Source organism: Anser anser, assembly GCF_964211835.1.
Source record: "Anser anser genome assembly, chromosome: 2".
NCBI lineage: Eukaryota > Metazoa > Chordata > Aves > Anseriformes > Anatidae > Anser > Anser anser.
Genome location: NC_139721.1, coordinates 152,154,472 through 152,167,383, shown reverse-complemented (window position 1 = coordinate 152,167,383; position 12,912 = coordinate 152,154,472). Strand labels below are relative to the sequence as shown.

At 40.6% G+C, this 12,912-nt stretch overlaps 1 protein-coding gene across 8 annotated transcripts in view; it reads left to right on the top strand.

Annotated features, from left to right (window-relative positions):
• The window catches only part of ZMYND11 (zinc finger MYND-type containing 11), a 107,609-nt gene extending 95,606 nt beyond the window's left edge, over window positions 1-12,003 (top strand). For all 8 annotated transcript variants that reach the window (XM_083823690.1, XM_083823691.1, XM_083823689.1 and 5 more), the window contains 4 exons: window positions 1,682-1,750; window positions 3,562-3,834; window positions 4,924-5,109; window positions 9,610-12,003. In XM_083823690.1, the coding sequence (XP_083679816.1) occupies window positions 1,682-1,750; window positions 3,562-3,834; window positions 4,924-5,109; window positions 9,610-9,732 (651 nt within the window). In that variant the 3' untranslated portion in view covers window positions 9,733-12,003. The remainder of the gene's footprint in view (window positions 1-1,681; window positions 1,751-3,561; window positions 3,835-4,923; window positions 5,110-9,609) is intronic.
• The last annotated feature ends 909 nt before the right edge of the window (window positions 12,004-12,912 follow it).

Below are 12,912 nucleotides of genomic sequence, written 5' to 3'. Positions count from 1 at the left end.
GCTTAGTAATAGCAAGAATATAAAGTTTTTCTCTTTCCTCATTTTCTCAGACGACCTCTGGAAGGTTTCAAAATCTTTGTCACCTACAGCACCTTGATGAGACAGACCGAGATTTCTAAACTTAAACAGGCATGTTCAAGTTAAATGTCACGGATATCAGATGGACTGCAACACTGCCTTCTTGGACTCTCATCAAGGGACAGCCCCGTAGCTGTTCAGCCTTTTCACAGCTGGAGTGTGTTCCCTTTGGACTGTATTCTGTGTTACAGATCCTTGAGTAACACCAACCATGACATTTTCAGCCAGTCCAACTAAAGTTAGGTGCAACCATGGCACTTCAGGAGCATGTGACCAGCAACTGCTTAAAGTAATTCAAAAATAATTCTGCAAAACAATAAAAAATTATGATGCTTTAACAAAGGTGAAGAGCACAGAGGCCCAAGATAGAAAACTTTGCATTGCCACATGGAAATTCCCGTATCAAAGCTGGTCCTTGCTAGTCATTCATTGTCCAAGAGCGTGTTACGTATTCACTATCGCTGGCTTGGCAGGAAGATTTTCGTAACTTGCAGGATGCTTCTCAGTATTTCTGGCGACCTCTTCCCTGGCAACATCTTTCTTCATTTAAAAACACCAGCCTCTCTCTAAGTCTGTATTTTAAAAGATCAGTGTGTTTTGACCCACTGCCTCTGCCCTTTGGTCCAACAGGTCTATCATCTAATTTGTGGCTAAAATCTTAGAGTTTATTAAACTGGATGTTGCTTTAAGGGGATGCTTCTTACCAAATCTATTTTCTCTTTTTAGCTTTGTTTGCTTAGCTAGCCTTTTGTAGCCCCTCTTATTTAATGTTGTGCATGTAGTTGTGCAATACTGTAGAATGAAACGGGAAAACAGTCACAAATAGCATTTATGAAAGGTAACAGTTTTGCCAGTTTTTCGAGTGTCCATTTGCATATTTTCTATCCTGTCGCACCTGTTCATCCTTCACTTGGTTAATGCTTATACCTTTTCCACTGGTTTCCCAGATGGAGGAACATAGGAGTAACCATCAAACTCAGAGCTCTAAAATAATCTGCAGTGTTCTGTCACTAACACTAGCTAGTACTGGATGCTTCAAAGTCAGGAGTAAGAACTGTACTGTAAGCAACTGTAGGATAATATACCATTCACTTAGATCTTATCCTTGTTTCTACTTGCTAGAGATTGGCTTTTTTCTAAGCCATGACATTTAATGACCCTCCATGTATACAATTACAATAAATTATAGCAAGTCTAGATAATCTTACTGTCTTTCCTTATATACATTTTCTTTTTGATCATTGCTACTTTCTGGCTTCAACAAGATCTGCTACCTAATTATGAGTTGCTGATATCAGAATATTCCAAAAATCAATTGAATTTGCGTGTGAAATGAACACAAAGAACAGTTAAGGATATTTTAGCAAATAGATATTGAATATTAGAACTTGTGAATTGTATTCTTTTATCAGATTATAGTCATCACTGATAATGTAGAAGGTTTACATGCTTCTCATTTAATAACTGTATTCAACTTTGTATTTGCTAAATTAAACAATTGCAAAACTCACAAAGAAAATGTATATCAGTCATGTTACAGTGAATGCTACTCATATGAAGTGTTGTTTGGAATGATTCAGTATTCTTTTCTTAATGTTCACAGCTGAAGGTTACTCAGGAACCAAGAGCAAAGAAAGGACGACGTAACCAGAGTATGGAACTCAAAAAAGAAGTAAGTAACCTCAATTGCATGTTTGCAGAGATAGCAAAATACTAAAAGTCTGAAATGGTAATAGACGCTCCTTTGGCTTCTGTCACTTTTTACTGGTTTTATAGTATTAGTCTTAGAAATTCCAGACCCCAGAGCTTGGTCCTCCTTGCCAACAAACATAATCATACCTGCTACACGCAAGCCTCTGGTGTCACTGTGGTAATATTCTGTATCATAAATAAATCAACAGTCAGCTTACAACTTTTTCTTTAGAGCAAATTCAGCTAGTTTAGTAACTAAAACAAAAACAGCAATTTAAAAGTGTCTTGTGAGATCAAGAATATTAAGTTCATAACATGTCATATCCAAACTTGCCCACAGAAATTCTTTCCTCATCTATCCAACTCACAGACTGAGTGAATTGGGGGAAACAGTAACCTATGATCATGTAACTATGGAACTGTGTTATTATGCTTGTACACAAGAGGGCAGTTGCTGAGACAGCCATAAATCTAGCATTTCCTAACTTTTGAGTACATTTTCCTGGCCTTGTTTCAGCTGCATTATGAACACTAAGAAAAAGTTGCACATATGCACAGGACTCGGGGCCCCACTACAGAGTACAGGGCAGGCTTCGGCTATTTCAGCACCAGAGCTATGTGGGATTGCCCTTGTGCCTGAAGTACAATTACTGCCACTCCTAGCACTTGCTTCCCTGTCATATCTGATGCTGCGGGGCTAGCTCTGCAAGGCACCTTCATCAGTGTGGTGGTAGTGGCACACCTCCCTTGTCCGTAGCTCCCCAGGGCACAAACTATATTTGAGTGCCAGAACAACTTTCTTGGACTACACTTTAGGATGTCTCATCATTTTAATTGCATTTTCTATCAAGCAAATTCTGTAATTTGCTTCATATATTTTTGCCTTAACGTTTGCTTTCTTAGCCCTGTTTATGTTTGATCAGTGATCCAGAAGTCATTCAGAGTGACCTATTAAAGAGAAAATAGTTGTTGCAAAAGGGAATACACAGACTCTCGGTTGAGGTAACAAATGCCCCATCACACAGACTGCAAGTTAAAGGAAACAAACAATGTATACCAGTGTCTTCAGACACATCAGATATCACCAAGAGTTTGCAGGGATATTACTTCTATCTGTTCTGAACAGCAGAAACAATTGATGTTACACTGTAATAACATGAGAAGCTAAACTCGGTACAGTACACTACGGTAACTATGATTTCTTTCTTGATAATTGTGTAATTACAGAAAGCTTCTGTGGTCATCCAAGTCTAGTTCTATATTATTGGAAGCAAGACCTAGACGCTCATTAGTCTTTCATCTTCAAAGCACCTTTGAAGTACTAATCAATCTTTGCAGCAGTTCTATGAAATAAATGGAATATTGCAGACTCCAGCAGAGCCTGTTGGGCCAGAGTAAGCCCAGAATTTGCCAAAAATGTTCAGGCACCTTGGCCACACAGTTACAGTTTCTTCAGAAGTAATGGTAGGGGGGAAAAAACTGTGGAAACCCTTTACTGGTGCCACTGGGTCTGCAGCGATTCAGCATAGCCTCTGGTATTCTAGGAATGTGGTACTTTTTGTTGAGGTTGGAGAAGTGAGGGTGGTGAGTGTGGCATACTGATGCCATGTGTGTGCTTTCTTCAGGAGAGCTCCTAGCCGAGGTCAGAAAAGCCTGACCAGAGCCTCCCCAGTATCAACAAACACCTTTCACATTAGTTGCTCTGTTGTTAGTCAGATAACATTTTTTCTCCGGGGCAGCTGAGAGTTAACTTGTTCAGTTCTGATTTGCAAGTTTGTTCTTTCTCTGTAGGAGCCAGAACCTGAAACTGAAGCAGTAAGTTCAAGCCAGGAAATTCCCACAATGCCTCAGCCCATTGAAAAAGTTTCAGTCTCAACTCAGACCAAGAAGTTAAGTGCCTCTTCTCCAAAAATGCTGCATCGGAGCACCCAGACCAGTAATGATGGAGTGTGTCAGAACATGTGCCATGACAAATACACCAAAATCTTTAATGATTTCAAGGACAGAATGAAAGCTGATCACAAAAGAGAAACTGAGAGAGTTGTGCGAGAGGCAGTGGAAAAGGTAATACTTGTCGAACGCTCTGGTTTGAGGAGAGGAGGAGTGTTTTTTGTTTTTTATTTCACATTCCTTTTTGCTTTTGTAACATCCACCCTTCAGAAAGTGGGTAAAAACCCTTTTTCAAAGAGACCATATAAAAATAGTCATCGATATTGCTTTTCAGGCCATTTCTGTACCAACAGGCCTTAGTTTAAACAGAAAGCTTTTGCTTTTTTTTTTTTTTTTTTTTTTATTCTAGTCCAGTGGAATTAGTTTGTGATCCAGAAGTGAAACTGATTGTTCATTCATGATTACCCTTTTCCAAAGCCTTCCTTTGTCTCCATTGTCAAGTGTGGTTGTAAACAATGATATTGTTTAAATCCTATTTGTAAATAATTTTTCTGTCAATCTTCTGACCTAAACGTTAAACAGATTGGCTGAAATTTGCTTGAATTTTCTCATCTAATGATAAACTGTCTAAAAATTTGGTACCTAAGTCTGAACTGGTCACCTTTGGCTGGAGAAAGCAAGACAACTCAGAGGATGATTTATCTGACCTCCCTTAGATGCCTGTCTCAAGATGAGAATTTCCTCGTGGAGGAAGGACTATGAAATGAATGTAGGGGGTTAGATGTTAATCCTGTAGGACTAAGATACCAAACTTTTACATACATAAGCAGGGGCAAAGGAATCCCACTGACAATGAATATTAAAAAGGTACCTCTGAATTGAGGCATGTTCCATTTTGTATTTTCTCTTGTGCCCTTGCTGTAAATTCATATGCACTTGTAGATTTAGAAAAGACAAAGTATTTGAGATAAATAAATGCATAATTTTTTAAGCTGATCTTTAAGAAAATATACATGGAACCTGTGTAGCTGTTTTTGTAGTTGCCTTGCAGAATAGAACTATAATGGCATTTTTATTGTGGACGTCTCTTACGGGATGGAAGTTTTGTTATAGCTCTAAAGGAGATAACTTTTTGCTTTCTAAATAGAAGAAATCTCTAATTATGTTACCTCCACCCACATCAGAAACAGAGGTTTAAAGATGATAGGTTTATTCCAATAGCTATGCACTGACTTGCTTTGCTGAATTACTTTCTTACGGCAGCTGCGTACAGAGATGGAAGAAGAGAAGAGGCAGGCTGTAAATAAAGCTGTGGCCAATGCACAAGGTGAGATGGACAGAAAATGTAAGCAGGTAAAGGAGAAGTGCAAAGAAGAATTTTTAGAAGAAATTAAGAAGCTAGCAGGCCAGCACAAGCAGCTGATTTCCCAGACCAAGAAGAAGCAGTGGGTAAGTCTCAAAAATTTATTACCAGACAGTAACTGGAAATGCATAATGCAGACTGCAGGCCAATTGAAGGTGTTTTCTTCCTTACTTTTAATGGTGTTGCCTTTTCACTTGTTTCTCAGCTATAAGTTTGGTTTTTTTTCCTCTGTAGTTCAGCTTTCGAGTTTTCTTCACCTCCAAATTTGAACTCCAGGTTCTGTTAACTTTCATCTTACTTAGGTAGTGTTGATAGGACCATCTTCTTGAGTCTAACCAGTTGTTTGTATCAAAATATTTTTTCTAAGTGTTGCTAAGCACATGTAATTGTACTCCATGTCAGATAAACTCTACATTATGTTCACACTACTTCGATCTCACGGCCTGGAGAGTACCTAGAAAGTACAAACTGATTCCCCTGCTGAGAATGCTGATATTGATATAATTTTGGCTTTTTCCTCACCTAGCTTTCTCTGCAGCTCTTCTATGTTCTTACATATTTAAAACATGACTTTCTAAAATAAATTTCCTTTCCTTTCTCAGACTTAAAACCGTATCTGTGGCATTGCCTGCTAAAAGCATGTTTTCATGTCCTTTAGAAAAGTGAAACCAGGCATCCAACTTACCATTCTGCAGTGCTACATGCCACAAACTTTTCCCTGTCTTTTGTTTGTTTTGTGATTTCTTTTCAGCCCCAAAGTGCGTTCTCCCAGATGGCTGTGCAGCATCTGGGCAAACACTGCAAGTACTAGAGCACTGTCCTGCTCGTCTCTAGTAGAGTATGAATGGAAACTCTTTTTCCGAGGATCACTGAGCCTGGCACACGTACAACATTGTCTATTTCTTCGATAATTTTCAGAGAAGAAGGAAATTAAAGCTAATGTTCACACTGCATTGTAATAGCTTTTGAGCTTTCGTTTTGCCAAGTGTAGCTGAGAAATGTGCCGGTGCCTTGCCACAAGATGGCACGCTCAGCTGAGCACCGTCCCAGCTGCTGCTGCTGCCTGGGGACAGCCTGCCCTGGCTCAGGTCTGCAGCACAGTTTTTCTTCCCCTGTACAGGGCTGTTTGTGTTCAGCCTCGTTACTCCTTGTTCTTACAGAAGAAATGATGCCCCCTGCAGAGAAAACTGTGTTCTGTAGAGGAGTGAGAGAAGTACTGAAGTGAGACAATAGCTTGCTGCCTATCACAGTTACTAATTTATTTTTTTTAATAAAGAGAAAAGAAATTACTTCAAATACCTTTTGAGCTCCTGTAGAGTTTTCATTTCTGTTCCTAGGAGAGTTTTACTGGGTGTGTTACGATACGGCAGTGCTTGGGTCTCTCAGTTAGCAAATTCCTCCCTACGTACCTGTCTCTGCAGACCCCAGAAGTTATTTAGGTCTCAAACTTGATCAAGTTACTGTGTTTAATTAGTCACCAGCCCCTGGTGTCTGTGTATGTGTTTTTGCTTGTGATACATGAGAGGGAAACTGAATTGGCTTTGACCACTATAAAACGATGTTAAATCTGCTCCACTCTGTGTGCACACGGGAACTGTTGCCCCGTTCAGCTGATAAGCAGTAATTCAATCACAACAACTTGATTGTGAGTCCGGGCTCTTTACTATAGCTGGCTTTTGGTTTTGGTTTTGTCTTTTGAAGGCAGAATTTAGGAAGGACACTCCTGAGGCTTCCATTTGTCTTCTCCAATGTGTCTTTACCTTGTCCTTTAGAGTGCCGCGGTACCACATCACTGCGTCTTGTGATCATGTGCGTGATGCCTTTTTCCAAGCAAGACAATTAAAGATACAAGGAGCGTTTGACGCTCTCACCTTTTCCTGTGGGCCCAGAGCTGTCAGTTACCACCTTAAATGATCGCCTTGTACAGGCAGCTGGTTTTCATGTGGTGGGAGAGGGAGGGAAGGATAAACACCTTTGCATTCAAGCTGATGGATCTGCCTGCCAACACACAGCCTCAGGCGGCTGGAGCTGGTCCAATTACACAACTCCCCAGCGATTTGTCCTTCGGTGGTACTAATGACAGTCCCTGGTGTGTCTGTGGTGACAGTACCACTGTTGTACGCTGGTATTATAATAATGATACCTCCTTACTAAAATCTCATGTAATTAACACGTACTAAATGAGTTTTGGTGGCTTTGCTTTTAATTAGAACCAGAGACCTCTGGTTTTGCGTAATGCAGATGTCTAGGCTTGGGAATACAGCTGCTATTATTCATACTCTATCTGTATACCTAAAAAAAATAAATCTGGTCAGAATAAAGGGATCATTTTGTTGGTGCTAGACAGGCACACGAGCAGACGCACTCCCAGCCCTCAGGAGCTAACGCACGGTTAAAGAACCACATATTCTGTTTCCCTAGCTGGTCCCAGTCCCCTTGGCTTAACCGAATTTCATTTTTAGATCTTCAGAAAATTTGGACTTCATGCAGATGCCTCAAGTGAATAGCAAATGAAAGGAAGAAACGAAAAGGCAGAGATAATGGTCATGAGGTTCTGCAGTGTGATGGTCTACAGAATGCAGGCTGGAGTGCTGCTCCTGTTCTGTTTCTTTTGTAGTTTCTCCTGGTTATTTTACTTGCATATAAGCACCGCTTAAAAGTGGTGCATAGCTCATTGTTAACCACTGTCTCTTCCAATAAGGCTTACATGTATATTTATTCTAACTTGCAACAGGTTGTTTTGAAGCGGATGAGTTTGTCCGTGAGGGGTGCTGTCTGAAACAAACCCCCAGGTGACTGATAACATTTAGAAAGAGGAAGATTCAAAGGGAAGGAGGCCTGAGGCCAGCTGGCATTTTGCCTTCTCTGCCACATGTGCTGGTACCAGCTTGGCTGACACTTTATTTTCCTTTTTAAGGGGAGATACACATCCCACACGTATGGCCAGCATGTGTAAAAGGAACTGCAGGATCTGCAGATCAGTTGTCCTCTCCTGCCTTAGCTATTTTTTGATCTCTCCAAGCAAGCAGATGTGAGCTGGTCTCGGGGCTGAGGCCCGTGCTGTGTGTAATGGAGAGGTGCAGCTGTTCCCTGCACCTTTCCAGCAGATGATCCTAATGGCTCCCACAGGCTCGTGGGCAGCCAGCAACGTGAAAAAACAGGAAAACAGGCCTTGAGAGGACACTTGTTTGCAGACATTTGTACATATAAACTTCCCTGGAGCTCAGATATAAAAACAAAGTGGGGAGGTTCCCTTCTCCTGCAGCTCGGGCAATCCCTTTATCGCTTATGTAAATAAAGTTACTGGTTTAGTCAATGTAAAAGCCAGCTTTCTTGTACCTTTTAGTAGTGTGTAGGTTTGCTAAGTTTCAAGGCAATTGGGTTTGTTTTCTTTGTAGCACTCTGTTTTATTAATGCTGTAGCTAGACTGCAAAAAAAGTAAATTCTGTGTTACTCCGTGGTGTGCACACAGCCTGCACATTTCTCCACCCGTTTCCCAGCATACAGTGGGTGTTTCAGACTGGATTCTTAAAAATACTCCCTGATTCTGCGTGTGACAAATTCCGAAGGACAAATCTCAGATCATTAGATTCTGTTTTTCAAGGGTGCTGAGTTTAAGCAGCTCCCTTAGCAGTCACGCTACCCAGATTTATGGGTTTTTGTCAGAATGTTAGTTAATGCTTGTGCAGCACTCCTTTAAGTGGTATAAAAGCAGCTGGAGACAGAGCCCCTTGCCCGTCTGGGTGCCGTACTTCCTCGTGGACTCCCAGCAGCGTTGACCAGCACATTGATCCCCTTGTTTAGTTCCCCAGAGGCCACAGGGTTATTTTCAGCTACCAGGGAACTGGGGGCACTCTGCGTGTCCCAGGGTCTTTGCCATGGCACTACCCAGAGCCAGGTATTTCTGCAGAAATCAGGGGCTGTGCAGCGTGTCTTCTTACAGGAATTTTGTACTATGCAGGCAACCATGCCAAGGCCCAAGAGCCCGTGTTCCTCCTGTGTTCTCCAGGCCTTCCCTGGCTCCTGAAAGACGTGAAGGTCAGGGCACTTCCTTGCTATTCCCAGTAGCACCGGTGTAGCAGGAGGTCTTGTTTTCACCAGACTGCAGCGCCATCATCAACCTCTGGACAAATCAGGCTTGTAACAAAACCTCAGGAAAGCAGATCTTGAAGTCTGTGCAGAAATTGCTTGCTCCGGGAGTGCCTGTTGATCTATCATAGCTTTTAAGACCTAGATCAGGATGCCACTATACAAATGTAGAGTGAAAGATGGTTCTTGTATTATGCAGCTGAAAAATCTCAGTCCACTGCCCTGAGAGGTAAGTTTTCTGAAACGAGAGATGGATTTTTCAAAAGCAATAATCCAAAGTATGGAAAATATGAAAACATTGTGACTGTTTGCTACAGATTGCTGCTTTTCTCAGCATGTGTGAAAAGTGCCCTGCTGTGTTTGGGTGCCCCAGGCATAAGTACAAGAGAAGTATTGTTCCGTGGGCACTGGTGAATCCACGAGCAGGTGAAAACACGCGTGTGTTTTAAGAAGGGGTCCTGCGAGGGCAGTAATCTCGTCTCGTTTGTTCTCTCCAGTGCTACAACTGTGAAGAGGAGGCCATGTACCACTGCTGCTGGAACACTTCCTACTGCTCCATCAAGTGTCAGCAGGAGCACTGGCATGCTGAACACAAACGTACCTGCCGCAGAAAAAGATGAAAGAGCTGTTCCTCCCCTAGTAAACCACCCCGATGATTGCTATTCTCAGACACAGCGGTTTTTGTTTCCAAGAAGCCAAAATTGTTTAGAATTTGCTTCCCATTTTGCACCAGCCTTTAAACACTTTTCGTAAAAGAAATTTTGCACAGTAATTTCAATCTTCTGTTTAATGCTCCTCCAAAATTTTGTCAGCAAAATGAATTTAACATCTCTGGGAGCAGGTTACTTTAAATAATTTTAAACTAGAGAATTTGTTGCATTTTCAGCAAATTTTAAAACATTTTTAGGTTTTACAGAGATTTTAATCTTTAAAAGCAGCAGATCTAAAAAATAAAATACCATGCAAGTTTAACAAAAGGAACATTTAAAAACTAGATCTGAATGTAAGAACTACAGGACTGTTTCAGAAAAACGAAGCATACTACCTTGTAACATTTATTTCTTAACCTTGTTGAGCTGGTTTTGTTCAGCTTAATTTTACTGTTTAAAGGCATTATCTATTGGTTATACCAGTGGGTACATGATTGAATTTAGGGAACAGGGTTGACACAGCAGGTGCTAGTCCTGCGTATTTTTTCTTAAATATTTCCCAACTGTGTTTTATTTTCATTATTTCTTTTCAATATATAACTTTTATAACAAAATATTAGCTTTGATCTTGTAGTTTAAAATCACAGGGAACTGGGGTAATCTTTTACTGAGCTGGATCTTAGAGAAAAATGAATATTTAAATTTTGAAGTTTGCACATTTCATCTTTGTCCTAACATGAGTGCTTGTAACAAGAATAAGAAAAGCCAAAAAAAAAAAGAAAAAAAAAAAACCAACTACCTTTATTCATATGTGGAATTATGAGGCATACAAATTTCTTTATTGCGCCCCCTTCAGCCTCCCCAATCCAATGTCATTTGACTGCCTATGATCTGGTGTCACCTGGTCCATTGTAACTTGATAATAAAAGGAGAAAAAGCACTTAAGTTTCACAGAAGCCGTTATGTTTGTAGTAATGGGTCATTGCCTAATAATGAGCTCCATCACTGTACTCAGAATGAAGAATAATGCATGTTAATTTTCTTGTATTAAAGATGCCGTGATTTGTAAAAAGTCTGTATTTTGCGGAATGTCTGGATTAAGAAGCATTACCAATAGGAATGGATCGATAGTTGAAAAATGATTTTTTTTTTCGTTTGTTTTATATATAGATATATGAATTGCATCCATGTTCAGAGACAATTTTTTAAATAGATGTAAAGCTTACTTAAATAGCTTTTCTTTTAAAGTGTCTCCGCATTTTAGTTTCTTTCAAAGATTGGTCTTAGACTGAGTCATATGCCCATTAATCATCCAGCTATTTTTTGAGAAGTTAGAGGAATAATTTGTAAATATTTATTTAGATCTTTGATATTTATTGAAAGCAATTACATGATGGAACGATGGAAGCTGAAGAATCAGGAGGAAAGCCTTTAAAAAAGTTTTCTCTAGGATTTGTCAGGGTCATTGTAAAGATGAAAATATAACTAAGACTTCTGTGAACTGCCATTGAAATCCTGATCTTTTTTACTTACAGTGGTGATATAAGTTAATTGACTAGATACTGCCAAATAACGCCCAATATGTTGCAGAAATTAAGTGGTGAGCTGATTGGAAAAGAAAAATAGTAAGTAGATGGTAACTTGTATTACCACAGCTACATTATTGCCTGATAAATGTGTAATTAACTTTTGTCGCCTCTGTGTTGTGACTGTAAAACACTTCACAACTAAAAATCAATCTTGTTCGATTACTTTACGAGTTCCAAAACTTCGATCCACCCCTATGAAAGCAAGTTATTGTGGAAATATTTTTGGTGTAAAATCATTCCAGAATATGTAATATTTAACTGATAGCTGCATGAAAGTAAGATTCGTGTTACTTTGGCTTTTTTGTCTCTGTTGACACGGTTGCACATTTCCAAGTTACTACAGTGTGAAAACTGTGTGTTTTAAAGAAAAAAAAGAAAACAAAAAAAAAAGATTGTGGCCTGGTTTTGTATAAGTTTTAGGTAAAATTACAATTGATTGTTTTAGGAATCATGATTTAAAATTAATTTTTCTGCAAATCATAAAGCTATATTAAAGTGTTGAGCTTAGCCACTATGCACATTGTAATTATTCATTGTGGCTGTCCAGTTTATGATGCATTCTGGCATTTTGTAAGCTGCTCTGACTAGCAATATATAGAGTCATTTAATGTGTTAACATTGGGTAATAAATGTATTTAAAAAAAAAAAAAAAGAGTTGCTGAAAGAGTCTGTTAATTCTGGCCAGTTGTCCCAGGGTCCTTTGGCTGCCGTACGCTGGGCCGATTTTTTTCTTTTCCTCTCCTAGAAAGCTGTGGCTTTTCCTCTCCTAGAAAGGGTGGCCGTGTCTGGGGTGGCTGTGCCTGGGCTCACGGAGACCTTGCTGCTGCCTGATTCAAGGACCACCGGCAGGTCCATGCAAGGGCTTGGACATTTAACCACAGCACTTGGCACCAAAAAAAGAGTTTTTTTAGCCCATTCAGGGTCAGCAGCCTTCAAGGGCCGTGTCCATCAAGTGCTGGTTTTAACACCATCTCCTTTGTGCCTGCAGCTCACCGACCCCCTGGCCCTGCTCTGCCTCTGGCCCCAGCCGCGACTGCCGTGATCCCGCACCTGGGGCAAGAGCAATAAAGCAAGTTTACCTGGAGGGGCTGAGGGGACTTCCAAAGGTCCAGCCGTAACTTGCACGGCAGCAGCACTGCTTTCACAGGCGCAGCCCTGAGTGGGAACATCTCGTGCTTGCCTTCAGGACCAGGACTTGCTGCCCAGCAGCCGCACAAACTATGGCACAGCCCCACGGGTGCTGCTGCCTGCAGGGCATGGCCACGGCACCCAGCAGAAGGGGTCATCCGGGGACAAGGCTCCAAGTTGTCCTAGAGTCCCCCTGGGGCTTCAGGGCTGCAGGAGGGGTGCTGAGAATTAGGTTCCCAGTGTTTCTCTGTGGGAATCAATACCTGGCAAGACCTGCTTGTTGCAGGAAAAAACAAACATACAGAAAAAAAATCCACACTATATTTTAAATATTTAAAGTTACCCCCAAAAAATCTCTTTTATTGTTTTGCTATCCAAACTTCTCTGTTCTTAAATGCGTCCATTTTATGGAACGTCCTACCATTGCTATTCG